Genomic DNA, 25,163 nt, shown 5'->3' with positions numbered 1-25,163 from the left:
ACAGTCACAAGGAGCTGCAGTGGGAATCGAACTCAGTTCCCCAGGATCAAAGTCCACTGCACTAACCACTAGGCTACTCCTCCACTCATTCCACCAATAAGAGCCAACCTCATCAGTGATGTCACAATGGCTTGATTGCCTTGGCTCACTTCTGATATTGTGATGTCATAAGGGAAAGGGGGAAAGGGAAATGGGGCTTGACATACTGCCTTTCTGAGGTTTTTGCAACTACATTCAAAGTGGTTTACATATATTCAGGTACTTATTTTGTACCTGGGGTTAAGTGACTTGCCCACAGTCACAAGGAGCTGCAGTGGGAATCGAACTCAGTTCCCCAGGATCAAAGTCCACTGCACTAACCACTAGGCTACTCCTCCACTTAGCATTTTGCAACGTAATGACACACTAATTGTGAAATTCCCACTTACAATCAAGACTCCTGAGGCAGGCAGTTTGCCGAAACACGGTGCCATGTTGTGTCATTTGCACCCCTTTTTTTTGTAGTTTGGGCTACATCCTGTCACACTGCTCTTCCATGTCAGAAACTCTCTGCGTGTTGTCTATTTTTACATTACAGCTGATGGATTATACCATAGGTTTCCCCCACAATTCCAGTTTACAGTAGTTTCAAGTTGAGGCCAGAATACAATCCAGAATCAAAAGCTTTTTTATAGTCAATAAAGCATGAGGGGAAAAAAATAATCCAAATTATAGCTTCATGATGCGAGGTTTCAGATTAGGGAAAGGATCTAAGTGTCATTGTGGACAATATGCTGAAATCTTCTGCTCAGTGTGCAACTGCCAAAAAAAAACAACTAGAATGTTAGGAACTGTTAGGGAAGCCCACCTGAACAACCTTCCTGAGCCCTTACGCCAAGCCCCCTCCCTGCCCGTCTTCAAGTCTTTGCTTAAAGCCTACCTCTTCAATGCTGCGTTCGGCACCTAACCCTTACCGTTCAGTGAATCCAGACTGCCCCAATTTGACTGCCCCTATCGGACCAACCGTTCACTTGTCTATTAGATTGTAAGCTCTTTGAGCAGGGACTGTCTCTCTTTGTTAAATTGTACAGCGCTGCGTAACCCTAGTAGTGCTCTAGAAATGTTAAGTAGTAGTAGTAATAGAATAGAGAATAAAACTGAGAATATTATAGTGCCTGCACTTTGACTATTGTGTGTAATTCTGGTCACCCCATCTGAAAAAAAAAAAAAAAGATATAACAGAACTGAAAGAGGTACAGAGAAGGGTGACCAAAAGAGTTTCACAGGCACCCATACAATTGGGGAACAACTTTTGGGAGGAAAGACGAGCTAAAATCTGTTCCTCCACAGATCTTGTCAGAAAAGTTCATTTAGTTAATCCATAAAAAGTGATCACCTTGTAACCTGTTTCTGTTTTTCTTTATTAACCTTTATTTCTGTACATTCAATTGGACTAACAAGATAGCCACATCACTTCAGCTAGTAGGCAATGGTTCAGTTTCTTTATTTCTAATAATTCCCCCCACCCCCCAACCAGACCAAGCAAAAAGAATAGAGCAAAGAGCATTGCTTCCATTTAAGATGTATAGCTGAGCATCCTGGAGATACCGTGAATGCAGACCTATAACACGTTCCAAGGTATGAGCCACCCCTCTCTCTGGGCTGTGGGTGGACTTTCTCTTTAGGCAGCAGAAATAGAGAGCAGTGCCGTGAATCTCTCTTTCTTCCCTAGTTTGTGGACGTGGCAGGCAGTGGCAGACAAGCTGGGGTGGAGAAAAAGGCAGGGAGGGGAATCTGGGAATGGGCTGGTCTGCAATTTAGGAGGAGTAGGGAAGAGAGGAATGGACTGGGCAAAAGGAACAGAATCTGAGACTGTGAGGGGAGGAGAATGAATGAGCCTGAAGTTTAGGGCAGGAGCAGAACTGAGAGTGGGCTGGGCCAGGAGTTGAAGCATCTGCATTTGATACTGACACTTAGCTGGGATCCGTGCTGTGTATTATCTGCAAGAAGCTGATGATTTCATTGATACACTGTAACCAGCAGCAAAACTTATTCTCTTCTGGAGACAAAGTATCACTGCTTTCATTCTGTGCTTAATTTTAGTACAGTAATGTCTACTGTAAAGCACAGAAGCAAGGGGACGGATAAAAGTGCCCCCTTACCTCAGGCTCCTGATGACGTGGCGAAGAATAAAAGTGGCAAAGGGAGCAAAGCAGGCAGCCCCCATCCCAGGGCGGCCTTGAGGAGCAGCTGCAGCACCTGTGTGGCACTCTTGCTCCTCTCTGTGGTGGCAGTGGCAGGGGCTGGCTTTCTCGCTTACTGCATGCATCACTTCTTAGAAGAAGTCAGCAGACTGAGCGACAGACAGGAGGCCATGACAAGGCAGAAAGAGAATCTGGATCAAGCCATGGAAAGTGCGCTCAAGCAGGTATAGTAAACTCTCCCATTCAGGTTTGCATGTCTTGCCAAAGTTAAACACATAACAGGCTGCATATGGGTCCTTATGAAAGAGGTTTAAAAACTACCCCTAACAGCGCACATATTCTCAGACACATGCCTGTATACTCTAAGCATGTACTCATGTATTTTAGAACATAGGGGCATATAAAACTAGGTTCAGAAAGCCTGTACAAATCGGAATTGAGATGTCCAGGTCGGGACGTGTCAAATTCAGAAGAGAATCTGCTGTCATAGAGCCTTTTCTAAAGGTGTCTATGCTGGATACATTGCACCCAAGTGTTAATGGGCCAACATGGTAACATACTGGTGTGTGTCTGCTCTTTCAGAAAGCTACACGTCCCGATATCAGTGGTGGGGAACAAAACACACTGGTAAATAAAGGGGGCAACCCCCCCATATCCATCCAGTAGAATGATGCACATAATGCCCACTGTTATAGAACCCAGACATCCAGGCTGTAAATCCCCCCCCCCCCCCATTGATCTTGGCGGACATGAACGCACATCCCATTTCTGAAACGAGGAATGCATGTGTATCTTTCAGGCCTACCCAGAACACACCCACACCAGGGCCATCTCAATTTGAACATGTATATCCTGGCTTTGTAAAATCAGGATTTAGACATGTATGGATACATGTGCAAATGCCGGGTTATGCACATCCAGATCATGAACAGCGCTTCTAAACTAACCACCAGATTACAACTGTACCTGCTGTCCACTCCCAGGAACATGTATATATGTTGTGCACATATGAACACAGAATCTTGCTGGCCTGCAAACGCTAACATTTTATAAATGACTTCTCCTGTGTGTGAAACATGCTTAAATGTGAAATCACCACCTCAGTGATTAAAGCTCATTTACTACCCAAATTTTTCACCACTGGGCAGTTTCATCTCATTCGCTAATCTGGACATGATTCATTCAGTCCCTGACTTCTTACGATGCTTCAGAATAGGGTCTAATATATTCGGTGCTACCATTTCATTAATTGTGGAAGTAACTCTCTTACCTCTGCTCACAAGGAAAACCTAAGTCAGCCTTAAGTCTAAGGCGGCAATTTCTAGAAGTGGGCGCCTCCTTTAGGTATCCTGATGCCACGCGGGAAGCAAACACTCTATAGCAGCATCTGGGACCCAGATTCCAGGATACAAGGGTGTACGTAACCTATATATTCTATAAGTTGCATGTGTCACTTGAAGACATGCCCATGCTCCTCCCACATGTATGACTCCCTGCATCTGCACACCATACTAGGGCCGCTGAGAAGGGGGTGAGATTCCCTGGGCCTGGCCTCCAAGGGAGGCCCAGCGCTGGGGTTTCTCTCTGTCCTGCTCCTGTGTGTCGGGACCTGGGTGATTACGTTAACGTGATAAATCTTAGTTTAAATATGTCTAAAATGCAAGTTATTGTTCTGTCTGGTACTCCGTTACCTGAGCTATTTGATTATTTTTCAATAGATGGTGTTGCAATTGATCGTAGTAAGAACATGTGATCATTAGGTGTCTTGACTGACCCATTCCTTAATATGAAATATCAGGTAGCTAAAATAATCAGTGTGGTGTTTTTCAAATTAAGACTTGTTAGAAGGCTGAAAGATTATTTATCCTTTGACATTTTGACTACTGTAATGCTTTGTTTTTGGGTTTACCAAAGTATGTTTTGCTATCATTACAATAACACAGAATGTTGCAACTCATGTTCCTTCAGGAATGAGATGATTTGAAAATATTACCTCTGTACTTGTTTATTTGCACTAGCTTCCATTTGAATGTAGGATGTAATATATTAGTTTAATATTTAAGGTAATAACTGATAAGATTTTCCCTGTGATTACAGCACGTTTTCATTTACATCAGCCAACTAGAGCCTTGAGTCTGCTTCTTCTAATATGCTTGATGTTCCTTCTAGAGAATGATACGGGGATGGGGACAGAGACAAACTTTGTCCCTGTGTCATTTTCTACTTTGAAGCCTGTTAATGAACTGGACTGTTATTTATGTTTGAGCTAGACTGAATCCTGAGATTGCTGATGACTTATTCATCCACAGATTAAAAAATCATAATAGTGCTTCATAGGGCATACAGAACGGGTTGTATTTTGTACCCCTGGACATTTTGACAGGGTGGATTAGGTTTTCTTGGGGTAGTAGAAGCCAGCTATTGTTGGGGTTGGAAGGGTAGAAGGTGGTGGTGAGGAGGGTTATTATAGCTGCTCATTGCTATTATTGATTTCTATTTGAAATTTATACACAATAGTTGCACAGTATATTGTTCCTTTTTATACTTTAATAAAAAGATTTAAATATTAAATCAAAATTGTTTGAGGCTTCTGCAGATGAGGACAGAGCCCATGGGGATGCAGTGGGGATGGGACGGGGACGGAGACAGAAACTGTGAGGACGGGGTGGGGGCGGGGACGGAGACAGAGCCTGTGGGATGGGACGGGGACAAACTTTGTCCTGTGTCATTCTCTAGTTCCTTCTTTTAAGAGCGTTTATCTTGATGAATACTGGAATTCAATTTTTTACATTGCAAACCCAAAGTTATGGAATGCTCTAGCCTTAGAGATTCGTGCATTTAGAAGCTTGAATGAGTTTTAAAAAGCCTTAAAAACTTGCTGTTTCAATAAGCATTTAATATCTCTACCTCATGCCTATTTTCACTTGAACTACTTTTTATCAGTAATTTTTAAAATGTTTGTTTTATAATGAATGTTGCTTTGTGATTCTATGATGTGAATTATGATTATGAATGCAAATTGTTCTCTGCTCTCGATGGTAGATGTGCAGAAATGTTTTAAATAAATAATTAAATAAACCATGTCAAAGGCTTTGCTGATGTCCAAATAGACCACAGTTCTCAATCAGTTCATGATCCATAAATCAACCAGATTTGTTTGACATGATTTTCCTTGGTAAAACCATGTTGCCTTGGATCTTATAAGCCATTGGATTCTAAGAATTGTACTAGCCTTTCCTTCAGCAGCACCTCCGTAAGTTATCTTACCAATGAAGTGATGACCTGTAGTTTTCCACTTCTCTGTCAGAAGTCCCTAAAGTCAACTGGTTATTACTTGTCAATGCTCAGATAAATGCTAATTCTTTAGGAAATACATTGTATGATAAATCTTTGGGTTTTCATTTTAGGTCCATTCTCTTGAAGTCACTATTGGAAGTCTCCAATCAGTTTTGAAGGAAGTTGAGCAGAAACAGGATGACAGTGAACGAGCTCTTCAGGAAGGCGAGAGAGAAATGAGGAAGATCAGCGATGTTCTTAAAAAGCTGCAGGATGAAATTTTGAAAGACCTGTCCAATGGCATTCAAGATGTGAAGGATGCAAGAGAACGGGACTTTCCCTTTTTTGAAAAAAACATAGAGGAAAAGCTCACAGAATTGACCACATCTATAAATCATAACATCGCCCTTTTTACTGCAGTGCAGAAGAGAAGTGAAAATGAGATAAACAGTATGAAAGCAAGGGTCGCTTCACTCCAGGTTACAGACTTACTAACATCGGAGGTGAAGGAATTGCAAGATAACATCAGTGAATTACAGATTAGGCTGGAAGACAAAGACAAAGCAATGGAGCTGCTGAAGGACACCGTAAGTTCTGCAGACTCCACTGCCTCTGATAATGTGAAAGAACTGTCTCAACTCAAGCAAGGCTATGAGATTTTGAAGGAGACAGTGGAAGCCCAGCAAGGTATGCTAAAAACGTTACTAGATCAGGTCGAGCGCACCCAAGAGTCCTTCATGCATCTGCCCAGCGATGTCGCCAGTCTCAGAGAAGAGTTTCTACAGATCCAGTCCACTGTGAGGGAACAGGAACAAAACTTCTCCGAAAGCAGTGCAACAAAGGGCAAAATGTTGACTCCAGATTAGAACTCGTAGAAAATAATATGCATGAATTAAAGCTATCTGCTGTTCAACACTCTGACAACATAAATTTCATTCTGTCTGAATATAAGGACTTGAACAGTAGATTTGCAGCTACTCAGGATGCCATAGATGTGATGAGATCAACAGTTATCAATTCAGACAGTAACAGCCAGTTAGGTATAGATGCTGTGCAGTCTCTAAGAGAGTCACAAGAGTCATTAACCAGTGAACTAGAGGAGATAAGGAGAGACCTTAGTGAAGTACCACAAATGACCGCAGAGTTTCACGTACTGAAGGAGGTGGTCCACAAAGTGCGTGACCTGCAATCGGAGCAAGCAGAGAGACTGGGTCCCCTGGACTTCCTACAGTCCCAAACGTTTCCAGACAAAGTGGCTTCGCTGGAAAGATTCATCAGTGAGTCGCAGTCTGCTGTTAGTGAGGTCCAGTTGGACCTGAGCATGCTCAGAACTGCTGTAGATAACCTGGTCACTTATTCTGTTAAAATTGAAACTAATGAGAACAAGCTGGAGATAATGAAGCAGTCTTTGGAAGATCTCAGATATGACTATGATAGACTACTGGAGAAAATCGAGAAAGTTCAAGAAGCTGTGTGAGAATCCTGCAAACTTCATCTACATCATCACTCCCTTCCATTTACTTGTTTGGGTCGCTTCTTTGGATCTGAGAGTTCTGGGATTGTGACTGCAAATAACTCCTTTCAAACATCCTTTTCACATGAAGATCACTTAAGCTGGCAGCGTGATCAGGATCTCACCTCTTCTTATGTAGGACCCTGGTTCCCAACGTCTTTGCAGGATCAATAAAGGACCCACAGCAGTACAGTTCCTTTTTCTTATTCCACAGAACAGAACTGGCCATGACACAGTAGGGCTGACAGTAAAGTTGGATCATTATTGAGGATATTGTTCTGATGCCGCTGAAGGCGTGGATTTCACTGATCTAGAAGATACCATATGAGAGCGTGAAGTTTCTCCTACTCAAACAAAACATTTTCTGGACCATAATTGTGCGATTGCTTATGAATTCAGTTTACATAATTTTTTTTTCTGTTTTTAAAAGCTGTCTAGAAAAATGTTCACAAAATATCTGAAAAGACTACAGTAAAAATAAACAAAGAGGTGAAGAGTTGTTCTAAAAAAACATGGTGGTTCATCCAGCAGAAGCATTAGAACAGGGATGAGCAAACTTTGTTAGGGGGCCACATTCATGGTTCCATCTCCCCTCTCAGCTCCAGGCCTACTCCCTCTCACACTGCTTTCCCGCAAAGAAACTGAAAGTTTAGGCAAGAAAGAGGCCGTCTTCTGAATGCCAGAGCCTTACCCACTGCATCAGGCATGTGTTAGCCAACCTTCCCAAAGGGAAAAGAGGGGCCGGGGGGAGAGAAAAGATCTCCACCCTCAGGGTAAAAGCCCTGCAAACTATACATTTTCTGTAGTCCCAGTGGATCATGTTTCTCGGGTTCTTAGGCAGAGCCAGTGTAACTTGTGCTACTCTGTTAGCTACCCAGAGCCACAAAAATTTGAGATTGTACTACTGCCAATCTTCTCTTCCTGTCCGTATAGGCTACTGCCACCTCTAAACCATTTGTCCCTGCTTGTTCCGATTCTGGACCTAGCTATATGCAGTGGCTGAGTGGAGTCAGAAAGCTCTGCCCCCTCCCCCTAACAAGCTGGCAGTGGCAGCAGTGGTGATCTTGGGTACTGCAGGTCAGTGCTATAGAAATAATTGTAGTAGCAGCAGCAGGTCATGGTGGTCATCTTGGGTACTGCAGGTCAGCGTTATAGAAATGATAATTGTAGTAGCAGCAGCAGGTCACGGTGGTGATCTTGGGTACTGCAGGTCAGCGCTATAGAAATGATAATTGTAGTAGCAGCAGCAGGTCACGGTGGTCATCTTGGGTACTGCAGGTCATGGTGGTAGCAGTGGAGATCTTGGGTACTGGGGGGGGGGGGGGGGGGGGGGCCACTAAGAGCAGGTCATGGTGGCAACAGTGGCCTTGGATCACTCCTTGCGTGAAGCAGTAGTGAGGAAAAAAAACAACACTGAAGTATTGCAACTGCCCTTGCTAATCTTGTTATCAAAGGCCCGAAACGGCCACTCTCCCTAACACTGCCAAAGGCAGTCACAGGACTAAAAGCACGCTGCATTGCTCATTACCCACTGTTGCATCCTGTGAAATGTGTGCTGAAGCTACAGAAATGGCAGGCCAGTAGCTACTGTATGTGCTTTAATAATTGGCAAGTTGATAAAAAGAAATACCCATGGCATGTCCACCATTAAATCAGAGCTCTCTTTGAAGCTTTTATGCAGATTTGCAGCTGATATGGATGGGATTTAGGGTAAATGTTTTCATTCTCTACTCTTTTGCTCCTGATATACTGTAAAAGCTAATCTAGCTGTTGGGAAAAAAGTTTCTTGGAAGTGTACAAGTCAGCAATGCATAATGTGAAGGAAGAGAAAAGGATGGAAACTGTGAGAAGACAGACAGACTGCAAAGGGAGAAGTGCAGAGGAAGAAAGCATTAGAGATCTGCTACAGCCTTCAGCTCAGAATTGCCGGCAAATTACGATGTTCATCACACTTCACCCTCTCTTTACACAGCCAGTTCTCCTGGGCCTTTCCAATCTCAAATACCTTATGTTCAAACCCAGCATCAACAAATCCAGCAAAACAGCAGCAACTCTGCCAGCTAGTAGCAATGAAAACAGGCTAAACATTTCTCAAAGTAACAGTTCTCAATTTAATAATTATTTTCAGCCTGCAAACACGTTCCATCAGAACACAGGACCGAGAAACCCTTGGTTCAGCCTGCTCAGGTCAAGAAAGATTTAAAGACCTATATGTTTGTTCAGGCATACGGGTCAGTTGATTATTCAGTTTGTTTTAATGATAAGACTCGGAACTAGTGTTGTTTTGTTTGTATTGTTACACATTATTTTGTATGTTTCTTGTGTTCCCCACTTAGAATGTTTTAGATATGCAGGGTAGAAATAAAGTTGTTGTTTTTTTAATTATTATCAGATTGCAAGGCCAACAGGCAGTAATTATTATCAGTAACAATTATAGAAATAAAGTGGAACTAAAGGAAATTGTAATGATATAAGGGACATCTTTAACGATGCTGATGTTTACGCTGGTTTCAGCATTTCCCCATTGGATCTCTGAACACTCAGGCAAGGGTATCATTTTACCAGGAAAGGTACCCATCACATCTGCCCCACTGGTCACAGTTCCAGCACACGGTTCCTGGAGGAACTGAGCCCACCCACATTAATACATTTGGAAACATTCTCCTGGATTCTATATATGGTGCCCACGTTTCGGTGAACTGCCGAGATGCCTGCGCAACTTAATTGATGGTAATTATCTACAATTGGGTGCTAATAACCAGTTGACGTTTATTAGCGGTAACCCCAAAAGGGTAGAGGTCATTAGAGGGGCAAGGGTATGTCAGGGGTGTTCCAAAAAATTGTGCGCGTTGTTATAAAACACTGGCTCAGCTCAACGAGGGAACCAACATTTACACCCGGGTTTACGCTGAAACCCAAAGTTTCAACATAGGAATTGGCGTTTAGCACTATTCGACGAAGGAAGCCTGCCCTTTACAGAAGAGCCTTTAGCGCCAATGATCTCTGGCGTCCATGTTTCAGCTCGATTTATAGAACTGGCCTCATTATCTGCTAGGAAACCCTTTGTATCTCCCCACCCCTGCAAAGAACCTGAGACCAGATAGAGCCAGAAGCTTGGAGGGGAATTTTCAATATGACATCTAAGTCCAACTTTAGACGTTTTGCTAAAAAAGTCCAAAATTCAAGTGGGAAATACAGCCATTTTCAACACTGAAAAATGTCTGCCTTTTTAATTCGAAAATGGATATTCGCTAGATGTTTTTGTGCTCTGTGTTATCTTTTTCGGGAGGAAAAAACCTCCATCCAAGTGAAAAACACACAAAATCAAGCCATTGTGATGTAGGAGGAGCCAGCATTCTTAGTAGACTGGTCCCCCTGGCATCACAGGAGAGCAATGTGGCACCCTAGGGGGCAGTGCAGTGGACTTAGTATAAACGCTCCCAGGTACACCATCTCACTTGTCTGCTGAGCCCCCCAAACCCCACAACTGTGAACCACTACAATAGCCCTTATGAGTGAAGGGAGCACCTATATGTGGGTACAGTGGGTTGCTGGTGAGTTTTGGAGGGCTCACAGTTTCCACCACAAGTGTAACAGGTAGGGGGAGGTATGGGCCTGGGTCTACCTATCTGCAGTGCACTTCACCCATCACTAGACTACTCCAGGGATCTGCAAACAGCTCTAATGGACCCGTGTATAACATCTGAAGGTCGCATAGAGGCTGGTAAGTAATGGTTTTAATCATATTTTTTGGGGGTGGGAGGGGGTTAATGACAACTGGGAGAGTAAGAGGTGGTCATCTGGTCATTTTGGCACTTTTTTGTGGCTTATTTGTTAATAAAACAGGTCTAGATGAAAACGTCCAACTTATAACCCTGGATGTTTTTGTGTTTTTCCATTATGGCAGAAAACCCCCAATCCCGCCCTTAACACGGCCCTGATACACCCCTTGTGATCTGAATGCATTTCGGCAGACTTTATAGAAAAACATCTAAAAATTGGCTTTGAAAATAATAACAATTTGGATGTTTTTGCTTCCACTATTCACGATGTATTGTGAGCCTGCGAAGAGGTGGGAAAATGTGGGATACAAATGCAATAAATAAATAAAAAATGTCCAAATTCAAATTTATGCCACTCTTTGGACTTTTCGCTTTTGAAAATGAGCACCACAGGCAAGTATTGCTTCCAGAAAAGAGCCAATACCAGCTTGAATACAGTCACAGGAGAAGGGCAAATAGTACGGTTTTACAGGCGACTATGCTGAGGTGGCTGCTTTTTTACATATTTTCAAATGACCTGGAATAACAAGTTAGGTGATCACATTTGCAGATGACAGAAAGTTATTCAAAATCACAAGAGCATTGTGAGAAATTTCTTTGTTCATTGTGTTATTGCAATGCAACTAATTTTGTTAAATTTCAATTATAGAAAAATAAGTTAAAAAAAGAAGGCATTTGAAGTTGATAAAAATTGTCCAAAACTCAAAGTAAACAGAGAAAGGCTTAAAACTCCTCAAAATGTGTGTGGCGTTTACAAGTTTGTTCATAACACATTTCTTTAATTGAAATAAAAATCCCCTTTATCCAAGAGAGAAGTCAATCTGTATGCCAAAATGACAGAATTGTTTAATGACATTAATCTGATATATACTGCTCACTTCATCTCTCATCTCTTCCAACTGCAGACAAATTGGCAATTTTCTCATTCAGTGAAGTAATTTCTCTCTCTCTCTGCAACAAGTTAAGGGCCAGTTTCCCAATTCTCAGTGTAAGATCATTAATCACTGGCTCCAAAAGAGAAAAATCCCGCTTGAGGTTGTATACTGTAGGTTTTAGGTCATTTGCAAAAGTCACAGTGCTCAGAAGCTTCATCCGGTCGCTTTCTAGGTCCAAGAGTTGTGTGGCATGTTTGCTGGAATGGCTTTGTAGCTCTGCTAACTTTTCCTTCACCAGGTTCATTTTTTCCTCATTCCTCAGCACGGAGCTCTTCAGCTCCATGACATGCTCAATGCTGCCTGTAAGCATAGCTCCGATACTCTGCACAGTCTCTCTTTCCATCTTTCCCATCCTCATCTCCAGATCCTTCAAAGAGTCCGCCAGCATCTTTGCATCCAGCTCCAGGCCAGAGATGCGACGCACATCAGTTTTCACAGCGGTGACTTTCAGAGACACCTCCTTGAAGCTGGATGTGATTCTCTGTTCAATCTCAGTAGAAACTTGGAAGAGAGCAGTCAGGTTTCTCTGCAGTTGCAATCTCTCTGCTGTAATCCTGTCCGACCACTTCCCCAAGTCAGATACGCTTTGCTGCAGACGACTAACCCGGCTCAGTATCTGAAGGTCAGGCCAATGCTCCAGTGTGTTGTGATACTTCCCACACTACAGGACAAGAAAGAAAACATTAACAGAGAATGTGCTCAGCAAACCTTGATTAATATGCAAATTGATTCTGCTATTTGGGTACTTCTGATTTTTTGCTAATAAAATGTTCTTGCATTTCCCCAGAAGGGAATGGTTGGATTCATTTGTCTACTGCAGTACTTACTGAACTGTTTTCAGGTGTGATACCATTTTAAAGTGGAAAAAACTCAGCCCTCTTTCTGTCCACCTGTACCTTGCTCTATGCCGATTTCTACCATCCGCGTCTACCATCAAGTCTGCGCAAGTTGAGTTATACTATCCTGTTGGCCTATGCAGACCCACGTGCCACCCTGCCCAGTTTTGGCCCTCTGAAGGGTATTTACAGATTTACAATAGCTTCTTAGATCTCAAATTGCCTAACAGCAAATGTTCAAACAATATTGGCTATTTATGTAAAGCTGCCTAACTTCTCCAGTTTGAAGAAAATGACTTAACTGAAAATAAGCATTAAAATCCGGTTTCTGAAAACCACACAAATACTTAAAAAGAGAATAATATTTTAACTGTAAAAAAAATGAGTCACATTTCTCCGCCTCTCTCAGCCCAGTATACAAAAATCGGAGCCGCCAGCCCTGGACTGAGCTCACTGGCATTACACCTGTTTGCTTTTTCCCTGGAAATCTAGACTGCCCCTATTTGACTGACTGTACATTTGTCCTTTAGATTGTAAGCTCCTTTGAGCAGGGATTGTCCTTCTATGTTAAATTGTACAGCGCTGCGTAACCCTAGTAGCGCTTTAGAAATGTCAAGTAGTAGTAGTAGTAGTGGTATAAGATCTCCATGAAGTCTTGCACCAGGTCTAATTACCAACTCTTGTAGGGGTCCCCCCTTCCCAGTCTCCTCTCCCACACCTGAATACAGCCTACACACAATCCAAAAGTGATTTGATTTGTAAAATCTGGGCAGTGTCACCCATTGCTTAGGAAGAAACAGAGAAAAATGAAGGAAGATAAAGACCACACTGCCCACCCATGCCATCTTCTATCCCTTCCTGTCCCTTAGAAATCCTATCTACGTGTCCCAAGCTTTCTGGAATCCAGATATTCAAATTCACCATCTTTTTAATGAAGAACTATTTATTTCCTCAGGTTACTTCTGAGTCTGTCTACATCCTATGCCCACCCCCCACCCCCGTTCCGGAGCTTCTTTTCAATTGAAGGAAATAGTCTAATTTATATAGGGTTACCAATTTTTCCACAGACCATAAATAACTGGACAAGTGAGGACCTGGGGAGAGGGGAAATAACGAAATACGGGGTTATTGTAGGAACTGTGCACACAGATGTCCTGCTGAGATCCTGGTGTTCCCCATTCATTCATTACACTTACTGCAAATGGGGTTGTTGAACTGAATTCTCATGAAAAACAAAAAAAAAACAAACTGTGAAATTCCAAAGGTAGTATATATATTTTATGCATCATTTCACAGCCTATATAATCAAAGGAAAGAGAAAACAGTTTTTGAGAGGACTAATTTGCACGCAGGTATTCAGAAATGCATTTCCAGGGAATCTTAATGTATTCTTGCGTTTCTCATAGAACAGCTGAAATGTAGCTCATTGACCAGAAAACAGCAGTAAAACCAGTCCTGGCTCTAGGGTAAATGGTACTTGCATGATCTGCAGGTGAATATCTTCTAAATTCCCCTAGGCCGATGCCTAGAAGATTATCATACCATAACATCTTGTTCTAAAGTATTTTCTACTGAACAGAAAGATATTTTTCCTCTGCCCGATTTACAACTTTATGGTATTTGAATGTTTCTCTCATATCTTATGTGCTGCATAAAACACAAAACAAAAACTGAGATAATTATGGGAATGGTACAGAAAAGCGTCAGACTTAACCCCAAAAAAAAAAACAATTTATAAAACACAAAAATCTTTATTGCTTTGATAAAATATTTTCAAGACCATGTGCACTAACATTCTGTTACATGAAAAGACCTCAGAAAGATTCAAGCAGCCATCATTTCATGCCAATTATATCCTTGTCCAATCATGGGTCTTAAAAAATAAAATAAATCAACTTTTTAATTGAATAACCTAGTTTTTTCTTCATATACATTCTGAAAGCAAACCACATCTCAAAAAATAGGACAAGTGTTCCGACAGCTTCAGACCGAAGGAACTGCTCCCAATATCTCCTTATCTTACATAGTTAAAACAAAGAAGTTAATATCAAAAAGGTGTAAATAAATCCCAATAATAAATAATAATAATGTAATATCCTTCCAAATGGCTGCCACATCCAGCGCTTGGGAATCTCTACACTTCAATGCACTGTTACCTTAGCGGGGTTTTAAAAAGTTCTGGATGGCTTCCTAAAGGAAAAGTCCATAGACCATTATTAAATTAACTTGGGGAAAATCCACTGTTTATTTCTGGGATAAGCAGCATAAAATGTATTGAACATTTTTGGGATCTTGCCGGGTATTTGTGACCTGGATTGGCCACTGTTGGAAACAGGATGCTGGGCTTGATGGACCTTTGGTCTGTCCCAGTATGGCAAAACTTATGTACTTGGGATTCTGCATGGAATGTTGCTACTCATTGGGGTTCTACATGATATCTTGTTACTCTTTAGGATTCCAGAATCTTGCTATTCTTTGTAGTTCTATATGGAATGTTGCTACTCATTGGGGTTCTACATGGTATCTTGCTACTCTTTAGGATTCCAGAATCTTGCTATTCTTTGTAGTTCTATATGGAATGTTGCTACTCATTGGGGTTCTACATGATATCTTGTTACTCTTTAGGATTCCAGAATCTTGCTATTCTTTGTAGTTCTATATGGAATGTTGCTACTCATTGGGGTTCTACATGATATCTTGTTACTCTTTAGGATTCCAGAATCTTGCTATTCTTTGTAGTTCTACATGGAATGTTGCTACTCTTTGGGTTTCTGCCAGGTGTTTGTGACCTGGATTGGCCACTTTTGGAAACAGGATGCTGGGCTTGATGGACCTTTGGTCTGTCCCAGTGTGGCAATACTTATGTACTGTTCTTATAAGGCTTAACGTAGAGCTGTATGTTTTAAGAGAACAAGCTTTCTCGTATACAGTCTTTACACTTTAAGTAATTAACAAAAAAGAGCTCTCATGGTTGATTTACAATTCTTTGGAAGGTGGATCAGCTCTAGCATAGTTATTTGCAACTTCTTGAATTCCGGAGCCTTTTGGACAATACATAGATTCAACCTTCTTATTCACCTGCTGTACAGACAGGGGGTCTCGCACATCTTCATCTACCTGCTTGAGGATTCTGTGCATGGGACCTGTCACAGCTTCCTTAGAAGGAGAGGTGGGTGGGGTGGGGGGTCACTGAACTGTAGATCAAGCTGCCCTGGGCTCATCTTCAGCCTCTAGAGGAAATGGGACAGACTTGGCAATGTCCATAAAAAAATCTTAGAATGAGAGTTCCTCTGAGGGAGATTTACATCTCTTGTGTGGTGGGGAGGGATTAAAATGGAAACTAGTGGACCCCTCCTCCAAGATGACCTCTAGTTCTTCTACCAAAACCTAAGCATATGAGACTCGGACTCATCAAAATAATCTGCAGGAGAGTTTTTAGCCTCTGCCTGCCTTGAACAACTGACCTCTGGTCTGGGTCTGTGACATTGAGGCACCAGGGAAGCTTCCATGTCCCTTCCCCCACCTCCTGGAATGGGCAGGAGAAAAGAACTGCCACTACTAATCATTTCCATTGCGCTACTAGATATATGCAGTGCTATACATATCACATGCAGGTACCTTTTCTATCCTTAGAGGGCTGTGGGAATCGAACCTGGGTTGCCAGGATCAAAGCCTGCTGCACTAACCATTAGGCTAGTCCTTCACAAAGAGATCAATATCCAGAGGGTGCATAGGATGATCTGCATGAATAATGAAATCCCCAAGGATATTTGGAAGGGACGCAGATGTTCATTAGTGAATGCTGAGCTCACTCTGGAGAAAGATACGCCAGATGCAAATTAAAGACCAAAGGTCTCTTGACTTGGATAAACATAGTCTCCGAGTGAGCAAGTGGAGATTGTTCAACTATTAAGAACCACACCACCATGTTTCCCCAACATAATCAGAGTAGAGAAAATAAAAATGAAGGGAACATGCTTTTTTTAAGAACAGCCATACTGGGTCAGATCATCTAGCCCAGCATCCTGTTAAATATTTAGCAAATAAGTTTCTCCTCCTTGGTACTGAGATATCCCTTGATGCCAACAAAGCATTCAATAGAATATTGTGGGGCTTCCTTTTTGCAGATCTTTGTGTCTCCTAGATAAATGCTTTTGTGTGATAACCTTAGTAAGGACAGGAAACATCCATGCAGGGGAAGGGAGTGAAGAAACACAGAATAAATCCATGCAGGCCGGATGGCGGGTAACTACAGGATGCATTAATACAAGGTGAAGGGTCGATACAGGGAAGTATGTAACAATTATAGGCTGTACAAAGATTACATAGGTATTCAGTAGAAGTTGCATTACTTTTCCCAATTCTCAAATTCTATGTTGGACACTTCTTGCAAAAGCACAAAAAGAAAAGTAGACTTGTATGAAAACACTTTTCACGTTTTCTATAGATTAAACGTCTTTAAGAACGTCTAGACAGATGCTTTACATCTCAAAAGTCCTTATGCTTTTGCTGCCCCTTTCTTTCTAATTTATGCCAATTCAGTTATTTTCACATCTGTTAAGACAAACTGAAAGTAGTACCAGGCTAGGAAAGAAAGTTCTAGCCAGTGGCATCACTTCTCACGACCCTTTTTTGGCCCATGTGGTTTTTTTTCCTTCAGCTCCTACTACACTCTTTCCAGGGCTTGTTGCATGTTCTTGATCTCACCCACAACCTTCAGCATACTCTTTTCCGTATTAAATGTCTGGATGGTGATACCGTCCGTCCTCTTCGTCATGCTCAGTAGCTCGTTGGACACTCGTAGTATGCTGAGAACAGCACGTTCAACAGCTGCTAAATGATTCTTACATTCAGATAATTTGGGCTTATATTCTGACAGTTGTTGGTTCAGATCGGTGTCTCTAGCAAACAAAGTACTCTGTTCTGCTTCCAGCTTCTCAGTTATTTTACTGCCCTGCTCTAGTTGCTTCTTCACATGAAACAGTTCACCCTCTTCCTGCCTTCTTATTGTCTGAATATTTCTTCTAGTTCCATCGTCCAGTTCTTTCACCCTTTCAGTAAGCAATTTCACACCTTGCTCTGCAGTATTGATTTCGGAGGTGATGTGGCTGTGGATGCTTTTCACTTCCGATTTTAAGTTGACAAGCGATAGGTACACTTCATCTTGATGTAGTCTGCACGTGTCTGCAGCGTTATGCAGCTTTTCTTGCAGGTTCTGGAGCTGCTGCAGTATCTTCTCCTGTGAGGTTTGGAAGCCATGTATGGTGTTACGAACACGGGATACTTGCTGTTCCAAACGAGCGACTAAGGCGGCTGAAACTATGATTTCCTCCACGTGGTCTTCTGAAGTCCCCAACTGCAGTTATAACACAAAACAATGGCCAGGCTGCTTAGAACAGTTTGCAAGTAGAAGGCTCAAGGATGTACATTAAAGAGAAGGCTTGTAATTACAGCACTGACACCACCACTTTCTTCCTTGATAGAGACCAAGAGCTATTCCAATTATTTCTGAGGTTTGACTTGTATTTTTCATGAATGAAAAGTTCTTCAAAACAAGCACAAGCACTGTTAATAAGTAGAATGAAGCGTCCGATTGCACCAGCATCCTAAGAAAACGATGGCTGCTCTGTCCTACTGTGGATTCCTAGACTCAATGGGAGAGAGCACCCAGCATAGCTCTTTAGATACGTACTTAAAACGCAACTCACCTTGATCATGGAATTGGAAATGTTCGTAATTAAATCTAAAACTCCAAATCCAGGACTATGCAACACAGTCACTGGCGTTGAATATAAGTTTAGTATAGTGATGTCATTCTCTAATTTAGGGCTGGTGTTTGGGTGGTGGGGCTAGTTCTTGGCAAGACTTCTACGGTCTGTGTCCTGAAAATGGCAGATACAAATCAAGGTAAGGTATACACAAGAAGTAGCACATATGAGTTTATCTTGTTGGGCAGACTAGATGGACCGTGCAGGTCTTTTTCTGCCGTCATCTACTATGTTACTATTTATACTTTTCTATTTCAGTTCTCGTCCTTCTTACAGGAGGAGAGGTCCGAGTTGTATTCTTTATTCTCCCCAGATGATCTGAGCGTGTTTTTTGCATCTAAGATTTATCAAATTGTGGCCTCATTTCCTACTACACAACCATTAGTGGTCAGCCCAGTGGAAACTGCGCAACACCGGGATGATTTTGAAGCAGTTTGTGAAGCAGAGGTGCAATCTCACTTGAAGTCAATCTGTCCAACAGCATCAGTATGTGATGTGTAACCCCCCCCCCCCCCCCCCCCCCCCCCGTTATTAAGGCAAATGGACAGGTTAACTATAGCTTTTCTGACTAAGGCTGTGAACCAAAGTGTTAATGATGGAGGGTTACTACATGATTTGAAACTTTGCTACTATACGTCCTATTTTGAAAAATCCCTCGTTGGGATATAATGACCTCTCTAACTTGTGTCCTGTTTCTTTTCTGCCAGTGTTAAGCTAAAATCAGTTTATTTGCAGTTGGGTGATTATTTGTCACAGGCTTCTCTTTCAGATCCTTATCAGTACAGTTTCCACAGGGCTCACAGCACTGAAGCCTTGGTGACAGCAACTGTGGATGAAATATGTCGAGGATTAGATTGTCCAATTAGTTATTTTTTAGTATTTCTGGATATCTCCGCAGCGGTTTGATCACCAAAGTTTGTTGGCTAGGCTGCATGACTGTGGCCTTGCGGGGACTGTACTGCAACAGATCAAATTGTTCCTCAGTGGTAGAACTCAAAAAGTTCGTATAAGGGACCATTTATCTGTAGCATTCGCTTTTGAGTACTGGACTGCCGCAGGGCTCTTCGTTATCACCTGCATTGTTTCGCTTATATTTGTGACTTTCATGTCATCTGTTTTAGAATTCAGTTTTATGTTCCTTTGAGACCCTCTGAACCCAACGCATTGTTTCACCTACAGAAGATATTTGCAGTTTGAATCTCAGTAGAATCCAAAAAAATACCCAGATTACGAACTTTACTTCAAATTTTAACAGTAATGCCTGGGTATACCGGAGGGGGATCAGATGTGATCACCAAAACCTCTGTTTTAGAAATATTCAACCGTAACCAGTTGCTTGTCATCCAATCCGGTATCCTCGCAAATGTCTTCTGTAACTGAAGCACACGTTACTGGCCGAGCAATGCAGCGAGGGGGGGAATGTGGAAACACAGAACATTAAAATGAATAGTAATGAGGCCGTTAAGTATTCCGCTGGAACACACTGACGGAAACGAATGTTTGATGCATGCAAAAAATGAGAAATGTTTTGGCAGATGTGGGGCATGCCCTTTTTGTGATTTAAAATGCCTCGTTTTGCATTTTCTTCAACCAGAACAGTACCTGCAATAGACAGGAGGTAACAGCAATAATGTGCACATGTCCAAATACTGAAGTGGCAGCAGACATCTGTGGCTGCTGCACGTTCAATTGTGAGGCTAATATTTATGTGCAAGACAACAGTGCAGATGTGAGGTAGCACTTTTGTTTTCATGTGTACAAGTGACAAAGAAGCTGCATTTACTGCTGAATCTTTGTGTCCCTGTGTCTGGCAGGTTTTCTCCCAATTAATGTACAAGCTCTGCACACATAAAATTTGCACAGAATGAGTTTAATGGCACATGTGAGTTTATCTTGTTGGGCAGACTGGATGGACCGTGCAGGTCTTTTTCTGCCATCATCTACTATGTTACTATGTTAAGCTCATGATAGAAGCCACACACATGTGGCTTTCTGCATCGACTCCGGAATTTGGTGGAATATAAATTGACTTAAATAAATAAATCTTGCAACACTAAGAAACACTAAGAAACATAAGGCCATGCATTTGGGCTGCAAAAAAAAAAAAACAAAGAAATGGTACAGGATCAGGGTTGATGTTCTGGAAATTAAAGAACAGCAGGTTCTGGGCGCAATTGCATCCGAGGACCTTAAGCTGCTCAGGTAGAAAAGACTATGAAAACCAGAAAGATGCTTGAGTACACAGAAGAGGAATGGCCAGAAGGAAAAAGGAGGCGATAGTGCTTCTGTATAAATCTCTGATGAAACCGCTGTGTGAAATTCTGGAGACCACACCTTTAAAAGGATATAAACCAGATGGAGTCGATCTAGAAAGCAGCTGCGAAATGGTCAGAGGTGTTTGTCATTAAGTATATGGAGAACAGGAAAGGTGGGATAAGAGAAGAAATCTTAAAGGGGGTTGTGGAACAAAAGATCAAGTAATCTAAGAAAATAGTCATCGGGAGGGTGGGGAAGATCCATAGAACAGACTTCCAGTGAAGACGGAGGAGATGAGGACAGTATCTGAATCAGAGAAAGTCTGGGTCAAGCACAACTCTCTGAAGGGAATGAAATTGTAGAACCAGAATGGCCAGACCAGAAAGGCCATAAGGTCTCTTATTTCTTATTAAAAAAAAAAAATCAATCCCAGTGCTTTAACAGAAACGTAATATTGTCTTGCTATGTGTGACACGGTCTTAGTTTGCTAAGTACAATGGGCCTGATAGTCAGACTGCGGGAGGGAGCACAGCTCATTCCCGTGGTTGGTGGTCAGCCCGAGTATTCAATGCCAGGCTGTTTCCACTGACTGGCATTGAATACGCAGGTGTTTTTTGGCTGGTTTAAATTTAACTAGTCAAGCCGATATTCAGCGCTGGCCAGTTAGTTTAAAAAGGCCAGAGATATTCCTGGTATTTTGTCGGCCTAATTTGTGCTATTAGTAGATAGCCAGTTATATTGTGTGATATAAGTGATATTCAGCGGGAGATAACTGGCTATTTCCTGAATATTGCCGGATAGCTGATTTAAATACCTGGCGGAAAATATTTTAACATACTAGTAAAAAAGGCCCGTTTCTGACACAAATGAAACAGGAGCTAGCAAGGTTTTCCTCGGCTCCCCTGCAGCCACCCATGTCCAGCGACCCTCCTCTCCCCTGCAGCCACCCATGTCCAGCGAACCTCCCTCTCTCCCCTGCCCCCCCTGCAGCCACCCATGTCCAGCGACCCCCTGCCCCCCCCATGTCCAGCGACCCTCCTTTCTCCCCTGCCCCCCCTCCTGCCACCCGTCCAGCGACCCTCCTCTCTCCCCTGCCCCCCCTGCTGCCACCCATGTCCAGCGACCCCCTGCCCCCCCCCCCATGTCCAGCGACCCTCCTCTCTCCCCTGCCCCCCCTCCAGCCACCCATGTCCAGCGACCATCCTCTGGACATGGTTCAGCTGTGAGGCATGTCCCCCCCCCCCCCCCCCCCGGGTTCTGAAGTTGACATCATAATGGCTACAGTGATGTCAGCCTGATCTACGGAGCCTAGCAGACCAACTCGGAATGAGCCACAGTCCCAGGCAGCAAGTCAGAACACGTTGGAGGTGAGAATTATTATAAAAGGATATATTTATGTAATCTTGTGTGATCTTTGATGGTCCTCAGTGGCAACTCATTTCACATGGGGTTGTTCATTTGCCAATGACTCACCAATCTTGTCTTAGGTCCTGATTTTTTTCTTTATATTTCCCTTTAAGGTACCTGATCTGAAACTCTTCACTAATGAAGAAGCAAAACGGGACTTTTTAAATTATTTTTGTTATAAAAGAGACATTGGTGCACTAGCGTTTTTAGCGTGTGCTAACCATGTAGATGTCCATAGGAATATTATGGGCATCTACACGGTTAGCGCACGCTAAAAAATGTAATGCATCACCGTTTACCTGATATTCCGAACATAATCTTTCCATACTTGATTGCTTAACTCTATTATGTCAGACATGCTCTTTATGTAATACCAACTGTATCTTTTTACTCTGGAATGGCGATTGCCATGACGGAACATTGTAAGCCAAATAGGTGGGAAAATGTGGGATACAAATGCAACAAATAAATAAATAAACAGGGATCTAAGTGCTTTGAAAATACACCTCACTGTGTCAACCCTCGCTGTGAAGAATTTTAAGATCATACACAATAGGGTTTATATGGTCTCTATTTGGCATCATTTTCTATGTGAACCCAGTAACCATGTCCCATTAACAATTCTGTATTACCTTTTCAGAGACAAAGTGGAGTCTCTCTTTCAGTGCATTCAATTCTGAATCTTTCAACTGAAGTAACTGAAGGCGTTTCAGAACATCTGCAAAACTGGTTGACTGCTGGAACACCAGCCTGAAAAAAATAAAAATAAAAAGGAAGGTCCCATGAAGATAACAGAAGAGAATGTAAGCCTCGATGTCAGCCGTGTGGAACATGAATTACTACACCTCAGTGCAGTAATTCATGTTCCACATGGCTGTATGGAAAAGACAGAAACTTTTAACAACTGTACAGAGCTCATGTCCCTCACAACTCTGCAATCACACAGGATCACTACCTCCAAAGCTAGAAGGATGCTTGGGTGCATGGGAGAGGAAAATGGCCAGTAGGGAAAAGGAGGAGGTGATGCCCCTGTATAAGACTCTGCAAGACCTCAGTTAAAATATTGTGTACAAATCTGGAGACTAAACCTTCAAAAACATGGAATCAGTCCAGAGGATGGCTACTAAAATGGTCATTGGTCTTCATCATAAAGCATATGGGAACAGATTTAAAGATCTCAATATATACATTTGGAAGAAAGACGGGATATGATACAGATGTTTAAATAACTACATGGCATAAATGCACAGGAAGTGAGTCTCTATCAATTGAAAGGAAGCTCCGGAATGAAGGAACATAGGATGAAGGTGAAAGGGGACAGACTCAGAAGTAACCCAAGAACATACTTCTTCATGAAAAGGGTAGTGAATTTGTGGAATGGCCTCCAGGCGGAAGTGGTGGAGATGAAAACAGTATCTGAATTCAAGAGAGCTTCGGACAAGCACATAGGATCTTTAAGGGAGTGATAGGGAGAGTAAACGGAACAGACGGGTAGACTGGATAGGCCATATGGTCTTTATTTTTCTATGTTTAATGTACAGGTGGTGAGGAAGGGACTGCGAACCTGTGATCATGAAGGGGTCTTGGGATGTGTTTTTTTTTTTGTTATAATTTGGAAGAAAGCTGTGACAGCAGGAGAGAGGAATGGACCCAGTGATGTCCGAATATAATAATTTGGGGAGATATTTTATGATCTATGTCTATACCAATTTGGGGAGGGAGCTATAACCCCAGGTTTTGAGGAAGGACCTTGTGATCTATGTATAAAATAATTTGGGAAGGAGGCTGTGATCATGTTTGTAAAATAATTTGAGGAGGGACCCTATTATCTCTGTGTATCTAATAGTTTGTGGAGGGGGCAATGATCAGTGTATAATGATTTCAGGAAGGGGCTGTGATCTGTGTACCTAATAATTTGGGGAGGGGGCTGTGATCTGTGTACCTAATAATTTGAGGAGGGGCTGTGATGTGTATGTAAAATACTTTGTGGAAGGACCCTGTGATCTCTGTGTGCATAATAATTTGTGGAGGGACCCTATGATCTCTGTGTATCTAATAATTTGGGGAGGGGGCAATGATCTGTGTATAATGATTTCAGGAAGGAGCTGTGATCTGTGTACCTAATAATTTGGGGAGGGGGCTGTGATGTGTATGTAAAATACTTTGTGGAAGGACCCTGTGATCTCTGTGTGCATAATAATTTGGGGAGGGGGCTCTGATCCCAGCCTCAGGGGATGACACGTGGCAAGTCGTGTCTCTGTTTGAGCTCATAAGGAAGGGAACACCCGGTAGTATTGAAGGCGAGTTACAATCAGGAGCTTGGAAAAGGATAAATACCGGAGGTCGGAACCGGCCCAGTCCCATCCCCACTCACCCGACCAGCAGCCCACAGGCCGCCACACAGAGGAGGCAGAGCACCGTGCGCGGCTCCGGCCACAGGACGCGAGGGCCACCCACTGGGTCTCCCCTTTTCCGCTGCCTCTCACCGCTGTCCTCCTCCTCAACAACCTCTGTCGCCGTCCTCCTCCTCCGCCGGGGTCCCACCGCAGACATTCCCGAGCACACCCGTCCCGGGATTGAGACAACCACGAGATAGGGGCGGGGCCAAAGTACATGAAGAGGTAGAGCCAGGGACAAGACGCAAGGGCGAGAAGCGTGGCCAAAACACGAAGAGGAAGGAAGGCGGGGACATAAAGACAGAAGGGCGGGACCAAAATAAATGAAGAGGTAGAGCCGGGACAAGACGCATGAAGAACGAGGCGTGGCCATGACTAAAGAGGCGTGGCCAAAACACGAAGAGGAAGGAAGGCGGGGACATAAAGACAGAAGGGCGGGACCAAAATAAATGAAGAGGTAGAGCCGGGGACAAGACGCATGAAGAACGAGGCGTGGCCATGACTAAAGAGGCGCGGCCAAAACACGAAGAGGAAGGAAGGCGGGGACATAAAGGCAGAAGGGCGGGACCAAAATAAATGAAGAGGTACAGCCGGGGACAAGACGCATGAAGAACGAGAGGCGTGGCCATGACTAAAGAGGCGTGGCCAAAACACGAAGAGGAAGGAAGGCGGGGCCATAAAGACAGAAGGGCAGGACCAAGACACATGATTGATATGAACTTTAAAAAAAAAAAACCCTCCCCCTCAACATCGCACTGGCAGCCCTGAACTCCTGGCTCTCTCCAAATCAGCTCCACTCACTCACCTAAGC

The 25,163-nt window shown here is 42.8% G+C and overlaps 2 protein-coding genes across 3 annotated transcripts; one reads left to right on the top strand and one right to left on the bottom strand.

Moving 5' to 3' along the window:
• Positions 1-1,944: 1,944 nt before the first annotated feature.
• On the top strand, positions 1,945-10,469 carry CKAP4 (cytoskeleton associated protein 4). The gene is given in 3 exon segments (XM_030215103.1): positions 1,945-2,407; positions 5,591-6,320; positions 6,323-10,469. Coding segments are annotated over 3 exon segments (1,662 nt in total). The 5' UTR covers positions 1,945-2,089; the 3' UTR covers positions 6,937-10,469.
• Positions 10,470-11,000: 531 nt separating this feature from the next.
• Positions 11,001-24,559, bottom strand: IKBIP (IKBKB interacting protein). 2 transcript variants are annotated; one of them, XM_030215225.1, is made up of 4 exons: positions 24,331-24,559; positions 22,589-22,706; positions 17,180-17,881; positions 16,514-17,140 (listed from the first exon to the last, which is right to left on the bottom strand). In XM_030215225.1, exons 1-3 carry the CDS (start codon positions 24,507-24,509, stop codon positions 17,192-17,194), a joined length of 987 nt encoding a protein of 328 aa, XP_030071085.1. In that variant the 5' UTR covers positions 24,510-24,559; the 3' UTR covers positions 16,514-17,140; positions 17,180-17,191. The 2 variants fall into 2 exon arrangements, with proteins under 2 accessions (XP_030071084.1, XP_030071085.1); XM_030215224.1 differs by lacking the exons at positions 16,514-17,140; positions 17,180-17,881 and adding an exon at positions 11,001-12,350.
• Positions 24,560-25,163: the final 604 nt, after the last annotated feature.

The sequence above is a fragment of the Microcaecilia unicolor genome, chromosome 9 (assembly GCF_901765095.1).
Source record: "Microcaecilia unicolor chromosome 9, aMicUni1.1, whole genome shotgun sequence".
In the NCBI taxonomy this organism is placed as follows: Eukaryota; Metazoa; Chordata; class Amphibia; order Gymnophiona; family Siphonopidae; genus Microcaecilia; species Microcaecilia unicolor.
The sequence above is the reverse complement of the archived record's forward strand: the minus strand, read 5'-3'. Positions and strand labels throughout refer to the sequence as shown.